Source organism: Oryzias melastigma, linkage group LG3, assembly GCF_002922805.2.
Source record: "Oryzias melastigma strain HK-1 linkage group LG3, ASM292280v2, whole genome shotgun sequence".
Classification (NCBI taxonomy): domain Eukaryota; kingdom Metazoa; phylum Chordata; class Actinopteri; order Beloniformes; family Adrianichthyidae; genus Oryzias; species Oryzias melastigma.
Window position 1 is genome coordinate 16,765,932 of NC_050514.1, and position 21,804 is coordinate 16,787,735.

The window sequence follows — 21,804 nt, forward strand, 5'->3', positions numbered from 1 at the left end:
CCAGTATGTCACTGATGCTGTCTTGGACTTCCAGTAACTGTGCGTCTCCATGCCGCCGCCAGACAATAGTGAAGCTGGCACACGCTTCAGAGTGGAGGGGGTGCAAGTGAATTGGGGGAATTAAAGGGGGGGTCTAATGAGGGTTCAAAAAGCTCATTAACTGCATACCAAGTATTAAGGGATCAAAAAGCTGAAACACAGATTTTTTTTTCCATAACCTACTGACCTTAAATGTAAGGCTGCATATATTTATTATATTAATGGAGTCATGAGTCCGAGGTACTTCTATATTTGTTTTCAAAGCCAAATTTTCTCAGATTTATTTAAAATAATTCGATATGTGCATTTCAAGTATTAACTGAAAAATCATGAGGGGGAGATTACATCTGAGCAGAGATTTTCATCTATATTTAGAAAATGTGTAACACCGCTTGGTTGAGCGAGTTCAGCACATTCCAGTTTTCTTTGAAGACATTTGAACCCTGCCACCCTTTGTTTGGACAGTAAATAGAAGTACTGCTGCATTGTTCATTTTTTATTTAAAAGGCATTTTTTTTTTGAGGCTCATAGTTTAGGTGATACATAGTCATCTGATGACGTGTCAGTTGTTGGTTCGAATTCTGGACTGGATAGTTTGTGTGTCCTTGCGCAATGTGCTTGATGAGTAGCTACTTTTATCAGCAGATGTGTCAGATAAATATAGTTTTTTTTTGTAGCGGATATATTTTTTGTTATCAAGTTTTATGAAAATAGGGTTGCTTTCATGCTAGTTCAGAACAATTCTAACAGTTGGATGTGAGGTTAAGGTTTTTCCCCGACCCATACTGAGTGTTTGATAGGGGGGTGTGAGGATCTGAGTCAGCCTGGGTGGGTCGATTGTCATTTCTTATGTCGAATTTAACCTTTTGTCAAAGGACGAAATTTTTACGATGCAGTTTAGACCTCCTAGTTTTGTGTGGGGGGAAAAATAAATGAATAAAAACAACCAATTTTCCCTACATTGCTGAAACATAGTGTTTGAAACCGAGCATGCTTTGGCTGTTCAAGCAACACATTCTCAATCCCAACTCATCATATATGGACGTATGGTTCAATCCCTTCCCCATCACTTTTTTACTTTTGGGGTAACTCCAACTCGCGTGTCTTTTTTTGTCGTGTGACATATAGCGGCTGCCTGGACCGCTAGTTATGTTAAAAACAAAGCTAGCGGACTGCTAACTATTGTATTTCTAATAAAGGAAATCTCGAAACTTTGTGTTAATCTAGACACGTAAATATCGATATTGGCAAATATCGACTATCGGCCACAGTTGCAGGGAAAATTTTGGTTATCGATATTGTCCGGAAAAAATGATATCGGCCCATCCCTATTTTAAATGTGCATCATTTAAGGCTGCCGTGATGAGATGTTGGTGCGTGCTTTGTGCATGCACCTAGTTATCGCAGGTATGTTGAAGGAATTTTTTTAGCCCACAATAATCCAGACCTGGTTTTAATTAAAGGAAAAATAATGTGGGATAAACCAAAGACCAAGTGGACCGCATAACACATTTCTTGGGGTTTTCTGATACACCGATGTCACCATAGGTTCTTATTAAATGAATTAGACTAAAACATGTTTAGAATTCCTATCAAGTCTGACTCGATAAGTCTTTACAGTAGCTTTGATTTACCTGAAGAAAAAGAAGCTGAAAACATAAATGAGCATTTACTCATTTTTTGCTCATTCTAGGATGTTTTTTTCCTGATGTGGTCAGTGTTATAGTTCTTTCTTTGAAATGCACAGTTATTTACTTTAGACTGAAAATAGAAGTTCAAAAGTAAAATCCAACAACATTATATAGCAAAGTACACTAATTTCAGAGAAAAACCTGTTATTCAGAAAGGTCTTTGCTCTTTCCATCGTGACGGCTGAAGCAGGGATTTTTGGGAATCGGACGGACTAAAAGGATGATGTCACTTGGAACGACATAGCTGGAGGTCTCCAGAGCTCCTGGCCTCCCTGATGGCCGCCAGTTGGCTCGTGTTGCAATCGCGTCAGGATGACCTAATATTGAGTCAGCTGACAAAAATTGTTGAACGTGGTGTTTTGTTGAATGTGACGTCCATGAATAAGGAAGCATCCCGAGTGAGGGGAAAACATGACTCACGCTGGCCCCAGGAAGGCTGCCTGTGGGGTGAAGTGGATGTCTGAACGTCTGTTTGTGTCCTTATGTGAACTGCACCTTAAAACATGCGCAGACTGTACAGGGAATGTTAAAGGAAGAAAAAGCAGGGTAGTTGCATGCTGGCATACTTGCTTCCATTAGTGTGATGTCAGCCTTCTTATTGGGGAACTGATTCAGAAGACCAAAACTTCTGCTCTAATTATCTCCAGAGACTTTTTGAGTTGTTTTTTTTTTTTTTTTTTTGGCACATCAGATAGATTTACAGCTCAAGCAACAATGTCAATTCCTGCCAATGAACAACCATGTTTTACACATGTCCTGCATGGCTTTGTTTCATACTGTTATTGGCAATGCAGGCCCCCAAAAATGCAGCTTGATAGATTAAAAGTGGATTGTAAGGGCAGCTTATCCATTAGCATGTCAAGGCAGGCAGCGATGGTGGTATTTGAGAATACCAAAGGCTTTCTCTGGAACAGTCTTGAAAAGTTGCCCAAGCTAATAGCCCCAGTCTCTGCATTCACATTTGCACCATTCAGACTGCTTTAATGTTTCGGATCCTCACAGCAGACTGAATGGCATACCGCTGATGTTTTTCATTATGCCGTACTGAGAATGCATTGATGTATCACAAAGCAGGAGCACAATGAAAACATGCTTTTTTCTGTAAAGGAGCAGAATTGGTTTGTATGTGAGCATATTAATAGCACGTTTTAGGGGACGTTGCAGTATCTTTGTTTATTTGCATGTGTGGGCTGATCAAGTTGGTAGTTTCTAGTGTTTAATTGCAAAAACTGGGCTTGTAGTGCTTATGCTACTTACACACCGGGCACGGTGTGTGGTGTTCACACTGGACTGTCACAAGCTAGGGCATGTACTTACAGTTGAAATTGGTTTTGCCCAAATTGTCAAAGCGGTGCAAATCTCGTGAAACGTGCTCCAGGATTTTCTTTTACAGCTTTATTTTGATATACACAAGACTCTGTGTCATATAATTCCACACAATTATTGACTAAAAAAGTTGCACTACCTGTGACAATGCTAGTGTGAATGCTTTTTGCTAAAAGTAGTCGCTGAAGATGCTGAAGCTTTTTACTAACAATGGTGATGCAATTTATTTAAATAGTGAAAAAGGGATTTGCTGAAAATGCAAAAGCTATTTGCAAAATGTAAAATTTGCTAAAAGACTGGAAATTTTGTTAAAGAACCACGAAAGTTCGCTGAAGTTGACCTAAACATCTGGAAAAAGTTGTTGTAAAATTGCTTAAAAATCCCTAATACATGCCAATTTTACAAAAAATATCGAGTGTTTTGCTTAAATATGAGCTAAACTCCAAATTAGCTAAAAAAAATTGGAAATAGTCTCTTGAACTCGAACCGATTTGAACATAGCATTATACTGATGAAATTGTCACTTAATAGCAGCAATAATAGTAATAATAAAAAGTAATGGATCAGGGGATGATAGGGCATCAGCCGCTTTTGTTTACAGTTTGATTTACCTAATTTTTCAAGTTTTACTCCGTAAAACTTAGCAAGCATTTAGCTGTATAGTTCAATGAAGCTGATGGTTTCCATTAAATTATGGCGGCATGAACAGGAGTAGACTTTACTTTACTACTCCATTGGCACTCCATTGGCTTTTCGTCAATATGCAACACTTTACTGTGGTAAAGTGTTTATGAATAAGCATTAACCAACGGTTAACTGATGCAGAGAAAGGTAGCTTTAGAATCCTTTGGGACTACATAAATTGCATAAAAAGGTGAAAAGTTACAATAGCTAAAAGAATGTTCATTTGAATGCATTTCTTTGCAGCATTATTGTGTCATTTCTTGTGGGAGTATCTTATAGTACAACAATATAGATTCATTGTTGATCAGAGCAGCTAGAATGAGTAAATGTCTTAATAATTTGCTGTTTTTTTCCCTCTTGTACTGTTATTGTTTTGTTGAAATGCGTTGACTTTTACCTCTTCGGCTGACAGCTTAGATTCATTAGACCGCATAAGAACACTTCTTCAAGAATAACGAGGTTAAACAAGGAACATCGGTCCGCTGCTTTTTGTGAAACAGCTTCCTCATTTGGCAGGCTTCTTCTGTTTATCAGTTATTAAATGAGTTTGTTATGAATTGGTTCTTTTTTCGTATGTGTGTTTCCTCAGGTTATCTTATGTACTTGAACTCTAGCTTTTGAAGAACGCGCAGGTATTTCCTGGCTCGATTTGAAAGAATAGCTTCATCTAAAGGAGTAGTTTTGTGGTGCCTGGTTTGGGAGAGCTGGCGGTGGTAATCAAGTCTTCCGCTTTGCTCATCCTCACACACACACCCCCACCCACATACACACACACACACTGACTCTTTTGTAGCCTTGAAAGCAACAACAGCCATACGAATCAGTCAGAGCTGTTGCCATAGTTTTTGGTCTGGAGATACTGCTTTGACTTAAGTCTATTAAGCTTTTCATGTATATTTTATAGGATATATGTTTATTCTTAGTGTGCAGCACTTTGGCTAAAAGGCTGAGTTGGGTATTTATTCATGTGCAAAGATAAAGTTGTTAGATTAAGGTGTGATTGTAACTATCTCCACAAGTAACCTTACAGATCATTGAACCATTTCAACTGTTTTTATTTGTTCATTTTTATCAGACTATTTTGAAAAAAAGAAAAGAAAAGAAAGCTCTGACAGAAGCAAAATGCCTTTCTTTGTTTGGTGAACTTATCTTAAAACAAAAATATAGTGATTGATCAGCCGGTCAGTGGAGGAAAGCAGCTGATCAGAACTAATAGTGACTAATTGGTTGATGTAGATGTGAAGCGGCACAAAGAACTGAACTGCGATTGCTTGGTTCTAGAATAGTTTTGACTACATTTCACTTGTTAAAGTTTAGTAACTATCCAGGTAAATCATTTAAGTATCTAATTTGGTTTAATAATTAAATACAAGTGACAGATCTGAACTCCTTGTGCTTGTTTTGTGTGTTTTCTATGGTCAATCTCGTATAGGAACAGCCACACCAGAGGCCCGCCTTGCTTAAATACACACATATATGATACATTTTAATCAGCTTACTTTGTTTTACTTGACTTTTGTTTTTTGCTAAGAGCGATTCCTAATAGTTTTAAGAAGTGGCTCTAAAGTCCCACTCCTATCATCTTTTAAACTATTATATAAGCGTTCCTAGTGGTCTTTTAATCATTATTATGCAGTTTTTACCCAAAATAATAGTAATAAAAAAAAATGTTGTTTTTTAGGACATAGTTTCTGCAGAGTGGCAGTAGTTCATCCCTTTGGCTGTTAGCCCCTTATTTTTTTAATATAAGAGTAAACTTTTTTTTATTCCGTTTTCTCTTCTGGCCATGGGGCATCATGAGCTTCCTTAAAATCTAGAGTGATGAATTGGAAACAAGAGAGCAGCGACGTGTGCAAACATCCATACCTCCTCTGTGTTGGCATTACGGAATGAATGGCAGAAATTCCATCCGGCGAGTTTTCACTCTTTAGCCATCTTTACATGCCACCGCTCGATGGGGAATGTTTTGTATTTTTTGTTGTTTTTCTTTCTTCCGCCTCACATTTCACCTCAGAAGCTACGCTGCCTTCACATCCATCTGTGCTGTTTACAGGGAAAACTGTGGGATGTGGCCAAAGAGAAGCTGCAGGCAGAAGTTTGTACTGATGACAAAAAAACATTGTATGTGTGTGTAGATTTTGTTGTCTATGAACATATTTAGTTTAGATATGAGATATTTTAAGCTGAATGACATTTGACAGCTACCTGTGTATATCTTTTATTCTTTTTTTTATTTAGGTAGAAGGAAAGAAGGAACAATTTCAATGTTTAAATCCCCCCAAAAAAGAATAAAAGGGAGGAGAAAGAGGTAAATTTACTTTTTCTGAATCTGATCTGAAACTCATTCAGTTTATATAAAATACTTTTCTGATAATTGAACTGATGTGAAACAGCTTTTTGTAATGGTGTTCATCATGTTTGTAACTTAAGTCATTTTACAACTCTATTTAAAACTTTATTTTATTCCAGTTTCTTTGTTGTGTTTGAAGTTTATTAAGAAATATTACTATGGTTTGCAGAAGTTAGTGAGGGTAGGGCTTTGTGTCGCTGTGGTTCTCCATTTGCAGCATTTCACATTCTCAGACAGAGCAAAGGGATGAGTATCTCTGTGTTTTCTTTTCCTATTGTTCAAATGTTCTCACATCTGGCTGTGTCAGAATAATCACAGTATCAGGACTCTCATCTCAGCCATAAAACAACAAAAACTCTGGCGAATATGTTGGCTGCCTTTTAGAGTGAGCCCCCTAGAACCATTTCAGATAGAAGTCACATCTTTGAAGACCTCCTTCAATCAAAATCTTGTTTTTAACACGTTCTTGTAGCATTTTTATCCCGATGGAGGAGGACATATATAGCAAAAAATTAATCTTAAAACTGTGTTTCTGAGTATTTCTTTTTTTAAATTGTTGTGAAAAATGACATTTGAAAAAGATTGTTAGTGTGACGTATAGCAGTCACGAGCTCCCTGCTCAACTTCCTTCTAATGCATCCACTTCCAGACAAATAGATCCATGTAAGTCTTTGTCTTTTTCGTCTGAGTTTGTATTAAGCCCAAAATTTTATGCTCCAATATTGTAATATATCGCGTGTCTGATAACTAAAGAACCAAAAAGTACTATATACACTATGAACCTTATGTCATTACTCTCCATTTTTATTACACCAGTAATGTCATGTTTGGAGTTGTGAGGGGCTATAAGCTAGCTGGGGAGCGCGTAAGCAGATGGATGATGGAAGTGGGGGCAGGTTACTTCATGTTCTGTCCTACCCAAAACTCACCTCGGGCTCCCATGGCTAGCGTTACGACTCCGATGTGACTGCCGGAGTCTTAAGTTAACTTTAAAAGCGGGAGAGGAATCTCCACTGCAAACGATTACGCCCGACCTCTTTGATCTGGCCTCCCCGGCGCTCAGAATCTGTTTCATTGGGTTCAAATTTTTTTTGTGAAGTTGGGGCTATTAACGGCATAAATCGTAATAAATGGTGGGTTATCGCGTGAACCTACGTGAGTTCTGAGTTTCGCGAGGTCAACAGCAGAGCCTTTGGCTGCAGCCATCCAGTAGCCAATGAAAGTTATCTGACATAGTTAGACCGCTCCCTGAGCTGTAATAGTTGCCGTGGGAGCCTGGGGTCAGAGGTAAATTTCTAATAAACTCAAGCCACTCTGCAGAAACTATGCAGAGCTTATTTTGTCCGTACACAACATCAAGTTTAGAACCATTCCCTTTCGATCCTTAACTCCTTAAAACACTGGAGGAGCTGCCTTCTTCCTCTCCTTCTTTAACCCTTGTGCTATCTTATGGGGTCCAGATGACCCCACTCTTACATTGACATATTATCCCTCCCATGACAAAGGTGGACAGGATTTCATCTCTGCCATGGACACCAGTGAAAATAAAAAATCATTGGAAAAAGTTCAGTGTGCTGTTTTGTGAGTTCCAGATGACCCCACTCCCAGTGTTAACATGCCTTGGATAGCACGAGGGTCAATTTATGTTGTGCTTTTAAGTGATGTATTCTCAACTACTTTAATCTTTTCTGTATACTACTGTATTTGTACTTTTTTGAGTCAGCCTGTGTATTCTTGGCACTGTACTGTTTAAATGGTTTTATGTTCTTGTTAACTGATTGGACTACAAGTCTGGAATAAATGTGTTCTAGAGAACGACAGGTTTTTCTTATTTTGGCTAAAAGCGCCATAATCATCATTAAAAGACCACTAGGAGAAGGGAACTTATATAAAAGTTGACTGTTTTTAATGAATGTTTCAGAGGCATTTTTCGTGGGGGAATCCCAGTGAAGGGATGACTGTCTGCTGTGTTTGTGCTGCTGATGCTGAGTCCTGAACCGTCTGCCAGACAGCTGCCGGACATTTGGCTGGAAGCGTCCCGAAGCCTGTGAAGCACCTGGTGTCCATCAGTAGGATGTTTGGAATGAGACAAACCCTCAACAGGTGACGTCGTTCAAAACAGAGCGTGACAACCAACCAGGAGAAGGCAACAAAATGGGTTTTAGTAGCTAATCAGGTTCATACGATCATAGGCAAAGTTTTAGTCAATGGCTGCTAGAGTGACTGGACAGCAGCTGCGCAGGGTCTGTGTTGGTGTCAGCTGACTTAAAACACAACTGCAAACGGTGGCACACACCAATGCACGCGAAGACAACAACTGTCTTAGAAATGAGGTTTGGTATGTCAAACCAAAACATTTCTCTCACAGTCAAAGCCTCTGAAGACATCAGTCAACCTTCAAGACATTTGAATTCTCAGTGGAAGTTGCAGCCTAACATGTTGCCTTTTTGTTTCCCAGAAATTGAGTTTCATTATGAGAAAAAAAAACAAATGATGTTACTGTTGATCAAGACAAGCTGGTGATGGTAAGCAGACAACCCCGTCAGTAGTGCCAGTTGCGCATTAGTACTTGTTTACGAGCTTTTGCCTGCTGTCGTAATAAAATTTCTCCTGCCTGTGTTGTGGAAGTGCCGGCTTTAAAAGCACAAAACGATATTGCCGCTCTGTCTGACGTGATGCCAGAGAGTGGCCCCATTTACTCTGACATATCACCCCCATGCTACGAATTATGGTTTCTAGGCGAGTAAAGGAGGGCAGGAACAAACACACACTGGGGTTCTGCTAAAAGAGAGAAGATGTACAGCTTTGTTCTGTGTTTATCGGTAATGGTTTTTATGGCAAAAGTTGAAAGTCAGTTGGGTTGCTACTAGTGCTGGATGTACTGAATCCTCTTCTTTTTTCAGAGTCGATCAGGCCCCCATATTGTGGTCAGTCACGTCTCCGTATGACTTTGTCAAATGACTTCAGATGCCTTTTCAGCTTGTTTTCTGTGCTCATGTAACCATTGCTTTTCAGTCATTTGGCTTTACAACACCCGGCTTTGTCAATGAAAGCATGTGTGCTGTGCCACTTGCAAACAAAGACAAGCCCGGGAAGACTGAATACTTTGTGTAGCAGTCTTTGCTTTTCTGGTGTTGAGTAGTCAAATGTTGTCAAGTTCTACCCTTTTACACCTTTTGAAGTAAACTCACACAATGCTAACATGTTATATCATCACATCATGTGTTGCAGTTTTTTTTCTTAGTTTGTCCTTGAAAGGAAAAGATGTACAGTCTCTACAGTTGCTCCTACTTATAAAAATAGATGTTGGCCTAAAGAAGTTGGTTAGCTAGAGACGTCATGAAGTGCAGCTGCAGTGGATACCTGCAGCAGTTCCTGCAACGTTTGTCAAAAGGGTATAGAGAGGCAGATGTTCTATAGAGCTATAATAAAACCAAAACCTTGGCTAAGAAGACAGATTTTTAGAGACAGATTTTTAGGGACTGTTTTCCTTCCAAAGGTAAAAGGAAAAGTAAAACGTCTTGGCTTGTAATTTTGGATTTTAGGTTTTAGTGTTTGGATCAAGGAGAAAACTGCAAACAGGATCCCTTATTTTGAATTATTAAGTTGATATATCTTTGCCAAACTATCAATTGATTGATTTTAATTCAAAAGTTTACCATTTGGGTTTAGTTCATATTCATTAAATTACATTAAATTTCAAAATACTTTAATTAAAAAAATAAAGAAAATCGATCCATGAATTTATGGAATTCAGTGTTTCATTTTCTTGCAAGGTTCTAGTTGATGTTTTTATGTTTGTGTTAATGTTAGTACACGTTGTAGTGCTGGTTGGATCCATCCAAAATATCCATAGTATCGATCTCAAGTTGGTATTGGATCGATACCGGCCCTCAGATATCGATATAGTACCTTCATGCCCAAGTTCCCATCAGACACAGTGTCTGACTTCACACTAACCTCCTTTTATCAAATGGAAAGGTTTTTATTTTGTCTTAAGAATTTGGGAGCGAGATATTTGCTCGGGCCTTAACTCAGTAAAATGGAGTGCAGATGAAGAAAGAGACTGTAGGATGACCATTTCAGAGCCAACAGGCTTCTTGAAGTCCAGTGATCCGGGCCTTTAAATGGCACCTCTTTGATTCTGCGCCTTTAAGCGCTTCAAACGTGTTTAGAGTCCAGCACACATTGATGTTTAGCAGCGTTTCTGAAGTCTTAATGCCAGAGAGGTTAGAGGAGGCCGGGGGTTGACGGTGCCAATAGCTGGCCTACTTGGTGGGACATTTACCCTCCCTTTTATCCCCTCTGGGGGGGCTATCCCCAACTGGGTCACCGTTTTGTATGAAGCTTTTCTTTTTATCATAAAACACAAGTGTGTGCAGAGTAGATTTGGTAAAGTCAAGTGGGGTTTTCCTTAACTTGAAAAAAGAAAAAATTGGAATCTCAATTTAGTTAAAAATATAATATTGTAGAAAAGAAACCCCGGTTTGTATGTCTTAATCTGACATTACAAATCTTTTTAGCAATCGCATAAATGGAAAGAATATCAATATTGTTTAACACATATTTGGGGGAAAAAAAGTATTAATTTAATCAAAAAAGGATCATCCTGTTCCTGGATACCTGAAAAAATCTAGAATGTATTTCATTTTACTAAGAATTAATAGAATTATTACATTTAAGGCTAACAAATCTTTTTTTCATTTAAGTTTTGTTTGGTTTGAGAAAAATACAAGAAGTTTGCTTTATAGGAAAACATAGTAATACTTTTGAATAGGTGATGTTGCATTGTCTATGTGGAAATCAATTAAATTTGAATGATCAATATTTGTTTTTAACCATTGCTTGGATCAGGTGATCCAAGGTTCAGATTGAATGAATGTATCAAATCCAGGTAATCAGCCGCAGTACTGCAGAAATAGTTTGTTCTTTTCTAAAGGCAATATAACAAATCTATGGATATAATTTCATGAAAGGCTTAAAAAATGGTATAGTCCTTTTAAAAAAATAAGAAAATAACTTGTCTGTACGTCTCAAGGTCAAGGATTTGGCCTACATCTTCAAAAGGATTTTCAACAGAAAAGCTTCCCACATTCAATTCCGTAGCTCACTCTTGTAATCTCTTGTAATGTCTGTTGCCTGATTTAAGTATGAAGTATGATCGGGTCGTTGGCAGACTGTCAGGACTTCTGTTTCCACAAATTTCATTGGTTTTTGGTCAAAAGTGAGTTTTGAGCCATCATTAGCTGGTGTACCTTTAAAAGCCTGTGAGCTTTTAAGAACAGGGTAATGACTAAAAGGAGACGGTTATTGATCTGTACATTAAGTGGAAGCAAACTTCCATGTGTTCATTTCATTTGGCATGATGCCAGAGTGTAGTGCTTTTTTTATTTTATCCATATTACACTGTAAACTTTTGGCTGGAATCAGCATCTACTCACATTGCATCCTTCAGCTTTTCGGCACTGGTGTGCGACTTTCTAATATTTTTTTTCTCTACACAATTCCAAGCAGCAACAAGTTGCGTCCCAAGTGTTTCCCAGCTTTATAACAAAGCCCTCCCCAGTGGCTCTTCATGGCAGCAGACGCATTGTGGATTTTCTTTCTCTTCACGTGTGTCGGGTATTGAAAAAGTGACCTTTGCTAGTTTGTGTGAGCTCATGGGAAAAGTGGGTGTTTCCACAGGAAGTTAATGCCTCTGCCTCCCCCCTCTTTTTCTCCTACACCCCCCCAACCTTTCATTCTGTCTTTTTTTTTCTTCCTCCACTTATGTCTCCCTTCAAGTTCTCTTTGCTCCTCAGCGACACTCCTTGCACAGACTCACTTGTGTTGTGAAGCACAATTGGAAACGTGATAACGGAGCACGGATCGGTCATGTCGGACTGCCTTCACTTTCATCTGTTTAGCATTAGAGCTCCATGACGGCCGTGTGATTACACACAGCTGTTTCTAGTTGAGCCCCAGAGGTGCGACACAAGTTTAACTCGGGGACAGGAAGTGCTGTGCCGCCGGGGCCTCAGTCAGATTTCTAATTTCTTGGATCACCAACTGTTTTTTTTTCATAGTTTCTGTGGACGGTTGAGCTTTAAATCTGCAAAGAGGACGATTCCTGAGTGGAACTGCTGTGATGTTGCAGTCTAAAGTTGATCAGCCTTGTTCTGTTATGTGTGGCTTGGCAGGCTCCAGTCAGTCTGCCATGTGGTTTGCATCCTTAATTGAAATTGCTGCCCTTGGCTCTGGCCCAGTGAACTTGTCTTGCATATGGCACGTTTCACCTGTCAGCTGTAGGGGAACCCTCCCCAACCCGCTACTTCCTACTGCAGTGGCCACTTTCACAGTGTTTTAGGGACCAACCGTCATGGTGACACAAGCTGAAAACTCTGCAGGAAAGCAAAATCTGTGTGGCTGTGTTGTTGTTTCTGTGATAAGAGTTTGGAGACGAGTTGTGATGATGAATGAAATGACTTTGCTGATTTTTAGCAGATATAATCTTGGAGAACATGCATGCTTTTCTGCTCTTGATTGAAATGACTGCATGATTACCTCATAGTCTTTCAGTTCAGACTCTGTTTAGAACTTTATAAAAGATTAGATTACATATAAATGGGTTTTTTGACATTTCATAGGCTGCTTGGTGATGCCCATAGCAGTGAGGGTGTGTGTCGGTCTGTCTTTGTGTGGCCCCTGTCCGAGGTGTTCTCTGCCTTTGACCTTCAGTAGCAGGGATAGACCTAGCTAATTAACATATTGTTTCTTAGAAAAGCAATAATAAAAAGATGGGTTGCATTACCTGCGATAATGCTAGTGTGAATGCTTTTTTCCTGAAAGTTGATACTGAAGATATTGAGGCTTTTTGCTGAAAATAGTGACGCATTTGCTTTAATTACTGAAGGGATTTGCTGAAAATGCAAAAGCTATATGCTAATTTTTAATTTTGAACAAATTAGCCAAAAACGTTAGCATGTTGCTAACATATTAAGTAAACGCCACATATTTTTGAAAATTACTATAAAAGATTAAAATATTGCCATGAATATATTTTTATATTTATTTTTTACATATTTTTTTTAATATATTTTCCCATGAATAGATTTAAAGGCTTGTTGCTAATCTACTTAAAATTTTGAAATTTGAAGACTATAAAGCATGTACACAATTTATTAAATCAACGATTTTTTTGTGTTATCATCATAAAACACTTTTAAATTATTTTTTTTAATGTAAAAATTCCTAATTTTATTAGCAGAATTTATATTGTTAGCTATGTGTAGTACTTTTCATAATCAATTTATTTTGACTGCACATTCATTAAAAATAGATGCATATTTAATCAAAAGTATGAATTAAAAAATTTAATGAATTCAGTATTTGGGCAGCCTTATATGGTTAAAAACGTCTTTTTCTGATAGTTGAGGTTCCACAGTACAGTGTGCAAACAGATAAACTTTGTCAGTGATGTTTTTGCATCTATTGATTTTGTGTTCTAGTTTTAGGTGACAATGTTGCAAAGAGACAAGTAAGTAGGAAAGCGACAGAGATAAAAAAAACAAATCTAAATTTAGTGTGAGTAAAAATCTATTTGTGTGGGGAGGATGTGGGTGCACAGTGCAAGCATGATGCTGATTACACGCCTACACGTATCACCCATTCTTGCTTTTCTTCAGGCAGACAGCCAGCAGTTGTAGCTGTGCATTGCTTGTCATTTGTTATCTGACAGATCAGTAAACTGGTTTAGAGGACAGATTTACTGTGTATGATTTTTTTTAAATATCAATAATCACTGGTTTATTAGGCAAAACAAAACCACATAAAATACTTTTTGTCGCTAAATTTGACTCGTGGATGTTTTTTCTAAATCATCCACCTCCTCTTCACTCATTTAAACCAACTAATGTTGTTTATAAGAATCTTTGAAGGAGAAGAGCTTTAAACATGTGGATTGTGTTAAAAAATTAAAGGAAACGTTCTCCTGAAACTTGGTCTCGGGTGTTTTGGGATTGAAGGGAATCTGTAATGAGGTTTCTTTAACGAAAAGTTTGACAAAGTCACCAACTTACACAGCTTTTTGTCACCATTGAGGACTTTGAGAATTGCTACCAGTCAAGAACTGAATTGTCCGCTGAGTGTAGATGCTTCCTGGAGGCTTGGATGTGTATTTTTGAAGCCGGGGGGATGTGTAGGAGGTGTTCAAGTGACAGGTTTGTTCTCTGGAAGGGAGGCGGTACGCGGGGAGAGAACACGTCACCTGTGACATCACCGGCACCCAAGGGTTCAGAAGGGCCTGCTGCAGAGGTGGAGTTTCCTTCCTGCAGGGCTGACCAGGACTCTGTGTGGCCTGAACCACCTTGCTGTTAACACCTAAACTGAAGCGATGCTCGCTTCGACTCTCTGCCTTCCTGTGTTGTTTGGGTTTGCTCCTTCTTTTTGTGTGGACTCCTAATTAATACAGGTCTTCTTGAAGTAAGTCAAAAATTCTTAAAATTTGAGCCATTTTCTTTAAATAAGCCAAAAAATCTGCCATTGTGGTAGAAAAAGAAGAAGTCTTTTGTAAAAGCAAAAATATATATATTTTGCTTTTGAAAAACTTCTTGATAAGATTGTTTTTTTTTGCAAAACAGAAAAATAATTGAAACAAGGGTCTTTTAACTTACTCAAGATGCAGTTTATCAGTTTATCTATTTTCATTATTTTGTTGTTTTTTTATTTTTTAACGGCTTACGTCATGCAAAATCTACTTCTTTTTTTTAAGCCTAATAGTAATTCCTCATGAAAAACAACCTTAAAGAGGTATGTTCCTCCATTCATGCATCTGAGTATTCCCCTTAAACCCTGCTATCTGAGCACCAACCCCTCCCAATCAATTGAAACGACTGGGTCTTCTCATTGTGATGTCACAAAGTGAGAACAGCCCCTTCCAGGAAGAGTCTTCGCTGCCAGGACCGCCCCCAGGCTAACACAAATGCATACTTTCTCGATGTAGCTAGCAGTAATCGGCGAAACGCTTTTATTTTAGTTTTTAGTTTTTATTTTAATTTGTTTGTGAGCAAAACGCAAACATGCTGTCGAGGCCAGCTCTAGGAGGATGTCATGAAATGGCACCACCACAAGGAGCGAAAGGCGGACCCTCATAGATTAGAATAGAGCTCATGAAAATGACTCAAATTGAATGAAAATGTGTTCTTTTTAGTGTCGAATGTCATGTACTATTATATCTATGGATATATTCTAAAAGGCTTAAGAATTGCATGATATAGATGATATGTTTCAAAGTCAAGGCCCTGTGGGTAATTCTATCGGCCCTCCAGATCATTTTATTTTATTAATGGCCCGATGTTGTCTTGCTCTTATTTCTAACTTGTATAATTTTGACAAAAAAAATGTATTTATGGAGATTGAAATATTGAAAGTTATTTATGGTTTAGGTTGATTTATTCTGGAATAATGTTCCTCCCAGTTTGTATTCATAGTTATGTTAAAAATTTATGTTTTTAGAGTTTTAACAATTTAGTTTTAGTGTGTTCAACAAATAATGTTCCTTTTTGGCCTGCGACCTAAGGTGTGTTTTAGATTTTGGCCCCCTGTGAGATTGAGTTTGAAACCCTATAGCATCAGGTTAAAATACTTATACACTTTAACTCAAATCATAAGTTAAAAACAAATTTAAACTTCACTTTCTGCTATGAAGAGTGGTGGGAAAATGAAAGATTGATTGTCATAGTTTACTGAAAAAAACACAGGGTTGAAATGGCGTAACTCCTCCAATGGAATTTTCTAATTGCATTTGCATTTATTTAGATCCTTGTTTATTGTGTTTAAATATTTTTTCTGCAATAACTGCTGAACGTTGCACATTTTTTTTAACTTTATTGTCTGCAGACCGTAGTACCTATAGTTCTGATTGCATCAAAAATACCTGTTCTTTTTTTTTAGTCAAAGAATTTCAATTGCTTGTCATAAAATCTGATTTGTATGTTTTTTTTCTTCACTCTCTATGCAGTTATTGACACTTGTATTTGGTAGCTGCAGTGGTCTCTTCTATTTAAGAAAAGCTGTGTACCTAATCGATGTCGGAGTTCATCCTTGCAGGTCAAATAACTTAGCATGACTCAGGCAGGATCTTGGTGGATCTCCTGAGTCATGCTTTAGTGTTCACCAAGCATTTTTTCCCACTTTTTCACAGCCCCACTCCTGCTGGCTCTGGTGATGCTAGCACTGCAGAGCAGCCTCATGTATCATGGGAAACAGAATCAGCTCTGCCAAAAGCCGAGTTCAGCAAGTACATTATTATCAGGACACATGGAGGCAGGACAGGAACGGCCAGAGGAGTGTGATGCTCGCTGCAGCCACCTGAGCTCACAGGAGATGGAGTTAGAGGTGTTGGGTGGAGGAAAAGGCTGATGTCACGTGCTGGAGATAGAAATGCAGGAGTTGTAGTTTTGCTGCAGGGAGGGATCAGACCTGCATTCTGACTTTCTTACTGTGTTCTGATGGCTGGGAGAGCATTAAAAAAAGAACAGGAGGATGGAGGAAACACAAACAGGCTCAGTAGCAAGTCCCTTTTACTGTCTAAACAGCTGTAGCAGCAAAACATTTGGCAAAAATATACATTTCAGTCAGATATGAATCTCTTTTAACTTCCACTCTGATCATCTTTAATCCATTGTGAAAGCATTTCCAGCAATCTTTTAATAATGATTATGCTTTTTCAAGCCACAATCAAAGAACCTGTGTCGTTTTCTAGGACATAGTTTCTGCAGAGCGGCAGGAGAAATTCACCTCTGAGTTCCTGAGAGTTCTCTGTTTACACGCTCCTGCTAGCTTACAGCCCCTCATACCTCCTACCAAATCTTACTGCTACAAAAATGGCAAGCCTTATTGGAGCTATCCAGACGTACAGTTTAGAGCCAGCTCAGACGAGGAAAACTAAGACGTTCATGGATCTATTGTCTGCAAGTGGATGCCACAGAATAGAGCAGGGAGCTTGAGGCCCACTAAGTGCATTTTCTACATCACATATTATCTTTTTTTAAATGGTGTCTGCTCCTAGTTTACAATGATTTAAATAAAGAAAAACTCAAAAATGCTATTTTAATCTTAAATTATTCTATTTTTGTCCTTCATCAAGAGAAAATTCTGCAAGAACTTAGTAAACACCAAAAACACAATTTTTAGTGGAGTCTTTAATTTTAAAACTTAATGTAAAATGTTAAAGTCCCCCTCCAATGAAATCATGTTTTTTCAGTTTTTAACATGTATATGTGGGATTTTTCTTATCAAAGAGAGCAAATGTAATAAGAAATCTTTTCGCTTTTGCGAGTATTTCTCCTTTTAAAGCGCTGCCAATCAAACTGTCGCAGAAAAAACTCAATTTGAATCAATGAACCTTCCTCACGTCACGAGAGCGCTGGAAAAACTCCACCAGACTCCACGGAGCTTCTTGATGTGACCACGGAAATGCGAACGGCGGCTCATTTGACAGCAGCTGTGGATTATAAATCCACAAAACTCCTCACTTCCTCGTCCGAGCTGACAACTAAAAATGAGAGTGCTGTAGCAGCGGCGATGATTTACACTAGCGAGACACAGAGATATCATAATCAGATGGGGAGGGGGCTGTGTGTGTATGCCCGACTGCCCGTGAAGGAGCGGGTCCAAAAGCCACGCCCCCCTAGAGCATATTTTTCAGGCAGATGCTTCAAATCAACATGAAAAATTGCTTTTAGGTTGTGGGATTTTGGTTAAAAATGTAATAATCATAATTAAAACACTAATGAGAACATGGGTGAATTTAACATTTTTTATTTATTTATTTATGTATTACTTAAATGGCAGTTTTTTCAAATGTTTGCCTCAGGAAATAGGTGTCTGCCAGAATTTAAATGTTTAAGTTTAGGATTTTTTTTAAGTCCTGAAAAATATATATTTTTTATAGTGATCCGCCCGTACAATGCAAGAAATATTTTAGCTTTAAACTATGCTAATGTAGAATAAAAATGGAGACCATATTTTTATTTTGCAACTGTTAATTTGGAAGGTTGATCCAGTTTGATAACAGTAGGTTGTTGGTTGTCATTCATTTTTTTCATTTGTTTTGTCTCATTTAGAAAATCATTTATAAAATAGTCCAAAATTGGAGTATACATTTTTTTTAACCCTTATAAGGTTTTTTTTTTGCTCTTATCTGCTGTTTCTATGTTTGACAAAAATCTTAGACCAGCATCAACTCTTGTCTCCTTCCCTCAAGTTACTCCCAGATAAGATCCCATCTGCGCAGAGATAGTCAAAGTTGAATGCTGCTCATTGTTGGTCTGTAAGTAAATTTGTGTTTTCGTGTAATTGCTCGGTGTCTTAGGGTGTTGGTTTAACATTCTGCGAACACTCCCCTCAGCTGTCACCACCTAACAGGACCCTGGAGGAGGGGGGGGACAACAAAACATGGGAAAAATCTCAAAAATGTGCGACTCCCCTGTCTTTCCTCTCCTCCCCGGCCCCACCCTTCCAGTGTGGGTTACTAGGAGACCAGGATTTACAGAATCAAAGCCATGGAGATGAAATGGAGCGCCTCTGTTGTAACAGAGGAAACGTCTTATTAAAGTGTTACTGACGTGAAAAGCGGCCTGCTGCAAGAGCGCCGGCACTGATTGGTGTGTGAGTGCGGGTGGGTGGAGGGAGACTATTGACTTCACATTTTTTGTGCAGGTGTCTGCAGACGTCGTGTTTACCTCCCGTCTGCAGAGTGCCTGTAAAGGCAGAGGTCAGCGGGAGTGTCTGCGGAAGAGCGCTCGCTCCCCGTTTGGACGCAGCTGCTGCAGATGTATCTGAGGCAGTCAGTGCACGAGCAGAGATGATCAACTGGAGCCGAGTCATTTCGATTTTTGAATGTTTGGTTGATGAGTCATGGCATGCACAAAGAGCTGCTCACAGCTGCAGGGAATGAACTTCGCATGGTGTTAAAGGTTTTCATCAGGGAAAAAAACCCTTATTGCGCACTGACGCTAGTTTCCTGTTGATATAGAATAACCTTTGAGCAACCCCTATATGAACGGGCTGTAAAATGTCATAATTAAGTTTGTGTGAAAACAAACTGCCTTCACATAATCTTTGTTTCTCTTGCAGTCTTACTTTGTCACCGATTATGACCCAACAATCGAAGACTCGTATACCAAGCAGTGTGTGATTGACGAACGGGCGGCGCGGCTCGACAGTAAGTTCTGCTTTACTTTGTCCTTTTTATGTCTATATTTCTGGCAAGAGGTTATGCTAAAACTAGGGGTGTAACGGATAATCCGTGGTCCGTATGGATCACTAGCCATGGTTCGGCCCACACGGGTCTGTCCACACCAAATACAATTAGCGTCAAATTCATGTATTGCTGGTTGACGGTTATATAAAAGTCTGTTAACCTGAATCTCCCGCCGCGTGTGGGAGGAGCTTCCGTCAAAAACTTTTCTCAAACTTGTCATGAATGACGCGGATACTGAAAGATTGGTTTCATTTATTTCTAAGAGCTGAATAAAAGTATCTGTACAGATCTCTATGTCTGGGTTCAGATCTCCTAGTGAGGGGAAACCGCTGCTCCCCCAACCGGCACGTGTCATCAGGGGATGGCAGTACGGCAAGCCAAAAGGATCAAAATCACTGTGCCTCACCTGCACATGTACCACTGATAACGATTTGAAATATTTAAATGTACCCACAGTTGGTTTCAATACTACAATTAATACCAAAAAAATTATGAAAGTTTAATTTGAACTTCTTTATTTAAGATTTAATTTGTACATACATTCTTTTCTCAGTTTTTGTAAATTTGTTCTCAAGACATGTGAATGTAATCAAAAACTATGTTTTTATGCATTTGTGTTCAAAGATGTGTGAGTGTAAATTTATTCTTTGAAGTTCTTTAAATATCTTTTCTCAAATATGTGTTTTAAAGCTTTTCAAAGAATTAATTTTAGGCTTTTATCTTCTTGTTTTTTTGTTTGTTTTTTTTTTCCTTTTTGCTGATCCGAAAAATGATCCAAAACGTGACACGATCCAAACTGTGAGTTTTGTGATCCATTGCACCCCTAGCTAAAGAAAGTAATCCTTACTGTGATGCAAAGACAAAAACATTGCATTAAACTGCAAATATTTTGCCTTCAAGTCCCACTTTGATCGTTTTTTGATCCATTTTAAAAGCGTTCCAGTGGTCTTTAGCCAAAACCAGGGTGTCATTTTCTAGGACATAGTTTCTGCAGCACGGCAGTAGTTTATTAGAAACTCACCTCTAAGTTGTGGGTGGGGCTGTTGACATCTTGTAAGCCCGTCCCTACTTCCCGTCATCCTGCTATACAAGCTTTTTCCAACTGTATTTTTTTCATCTACTCCCAATTCATCATTTAAATATGAAATAGACTAAAAAATTTCATTTTAAGCTTAATTTTATGAATATATCACCTCTGAAAACACCATTGGTTGTGCTTAGTCATGACTTCTGTGGACACACAAAAAAAACATCTCACACATTTAACACAACATCAGCTGATTTCTGAATTTCTTCTGTTTGTGTGTCTGTGTGTGTTTGTGCGCCGGTGCACGCGTTTGTTTCACGCAGTCCTCGACACGGCCGGACAGGAAGAGTTTGGAGCCATGCGAGAACAATACATGAGGACAGGGGAGGGCTTCCTGCTCGTCTTCTCCGTCACCGACAGAGGAAGGTAGGTGACAGTTTTTTCGCCGTGCGGTAACAGCCGCACACACTCGTGCCGTGCGCCTCGTTTCTCTTTTGCGCGCTGGTGTTTACGCTTCACAGTCGCACGCTACGCCCTCCCGGGTTCGAAACCCATGCGCGCTGCACTGCCACTCTCACTTGTTGCTGCTGGCGTTTCCGGACCCTGTTGTTGTTCTTGTTGTCGTTCTCCTTTGTTCTTAAGACTTCCTCCCGTACTGTGCCCTCTTTAATCCACCCTGTTGACTTACCTTTGCTTTCGATTTAAGGCCAAAGTAATGTCAGAATAAAGAAATTGCTCACAGGGGTTTTGAATGTGTCGATGCATGCAACTTAAAGGTTACAAAGTTTTTCTTTTTTTTTTAAATTTGAGTGTGTATGCACTAACAACATGGATGTATGTGTGTACTGAAAACACCGTCGGGCACAAACAGTTCTTTAACCTTTTAAGCCCAGCTCTGTCTCTTGCCTTGTGTTTCAGTTAAAGCTTGTTTACGCTCACACCGTGTCATTTTAGTGTAAAGATGCAGAGTGTCACGATAAACTGTCCCCATTTTCAGATCCAAGTTCGCCATGGCAACAGAGAGCGCCTTAAAAGCATGTATTGCTCCACCTGCAAATGCAGCAGATGTGCCGGCATGCTTATGTGACGATCAGGTGGATTTCCTGATGGGGAAAAGAGAGAAAAATCTTTTTCTTCTGGGTGCTTTTTGACAACAAAATTGATAAAGTTGCAAACAATAGTTTTTTTTTTTCATTTTCTCTGCGTCTCCTGCTTCCCATCAAGCGACATTGTGTCCCACAGCAGTGCTGTGAGCTGCATTCCCTCGTCCCCACCCACAGCCCCCTCCCAGTGTTTATGTTGTAAACACTCTTTCCTTCCTCCATTTATATTAGTCAAGTCTTTCCAGATTTACTATGTGCTCAGCACGACTGGAATGCTGTCCCGGGTTTGTGGTTGAATTCCACCTCGTCTCCCCCATCAGGCACATATTCTTTTTTTTTTT

The 21,804-nt window shown here is 39.0% G+C and overlaps 1 protein-coding gene across 1 annotated transcript in view; it reads left to right on the top strand.

Moving 5' to 3' along the window:
* Nucleotides 1-21,804, top strand: part of rras2 (RAS related 2) — a 30,255-nt gene that overhangs the window by 3,433 nt on the left and 5,018 nt on the right. Inside the window, exons 2-3 of the mRNA XM_024295986.2 lie at nucleotides 19,207-19,294; nucleotides 20,684-20,786. Of these exons, the coding sequence (XP_024151754.1) occupies nucleotides 19,207-19,294; nucleotides 20,684-20,786 (191 nt within the window). The remainder of the gene's footprint in view (nucleotides 1-19,206; nucleotides 19,295-20,683; nucleotides 20,787-21,804) is intronic.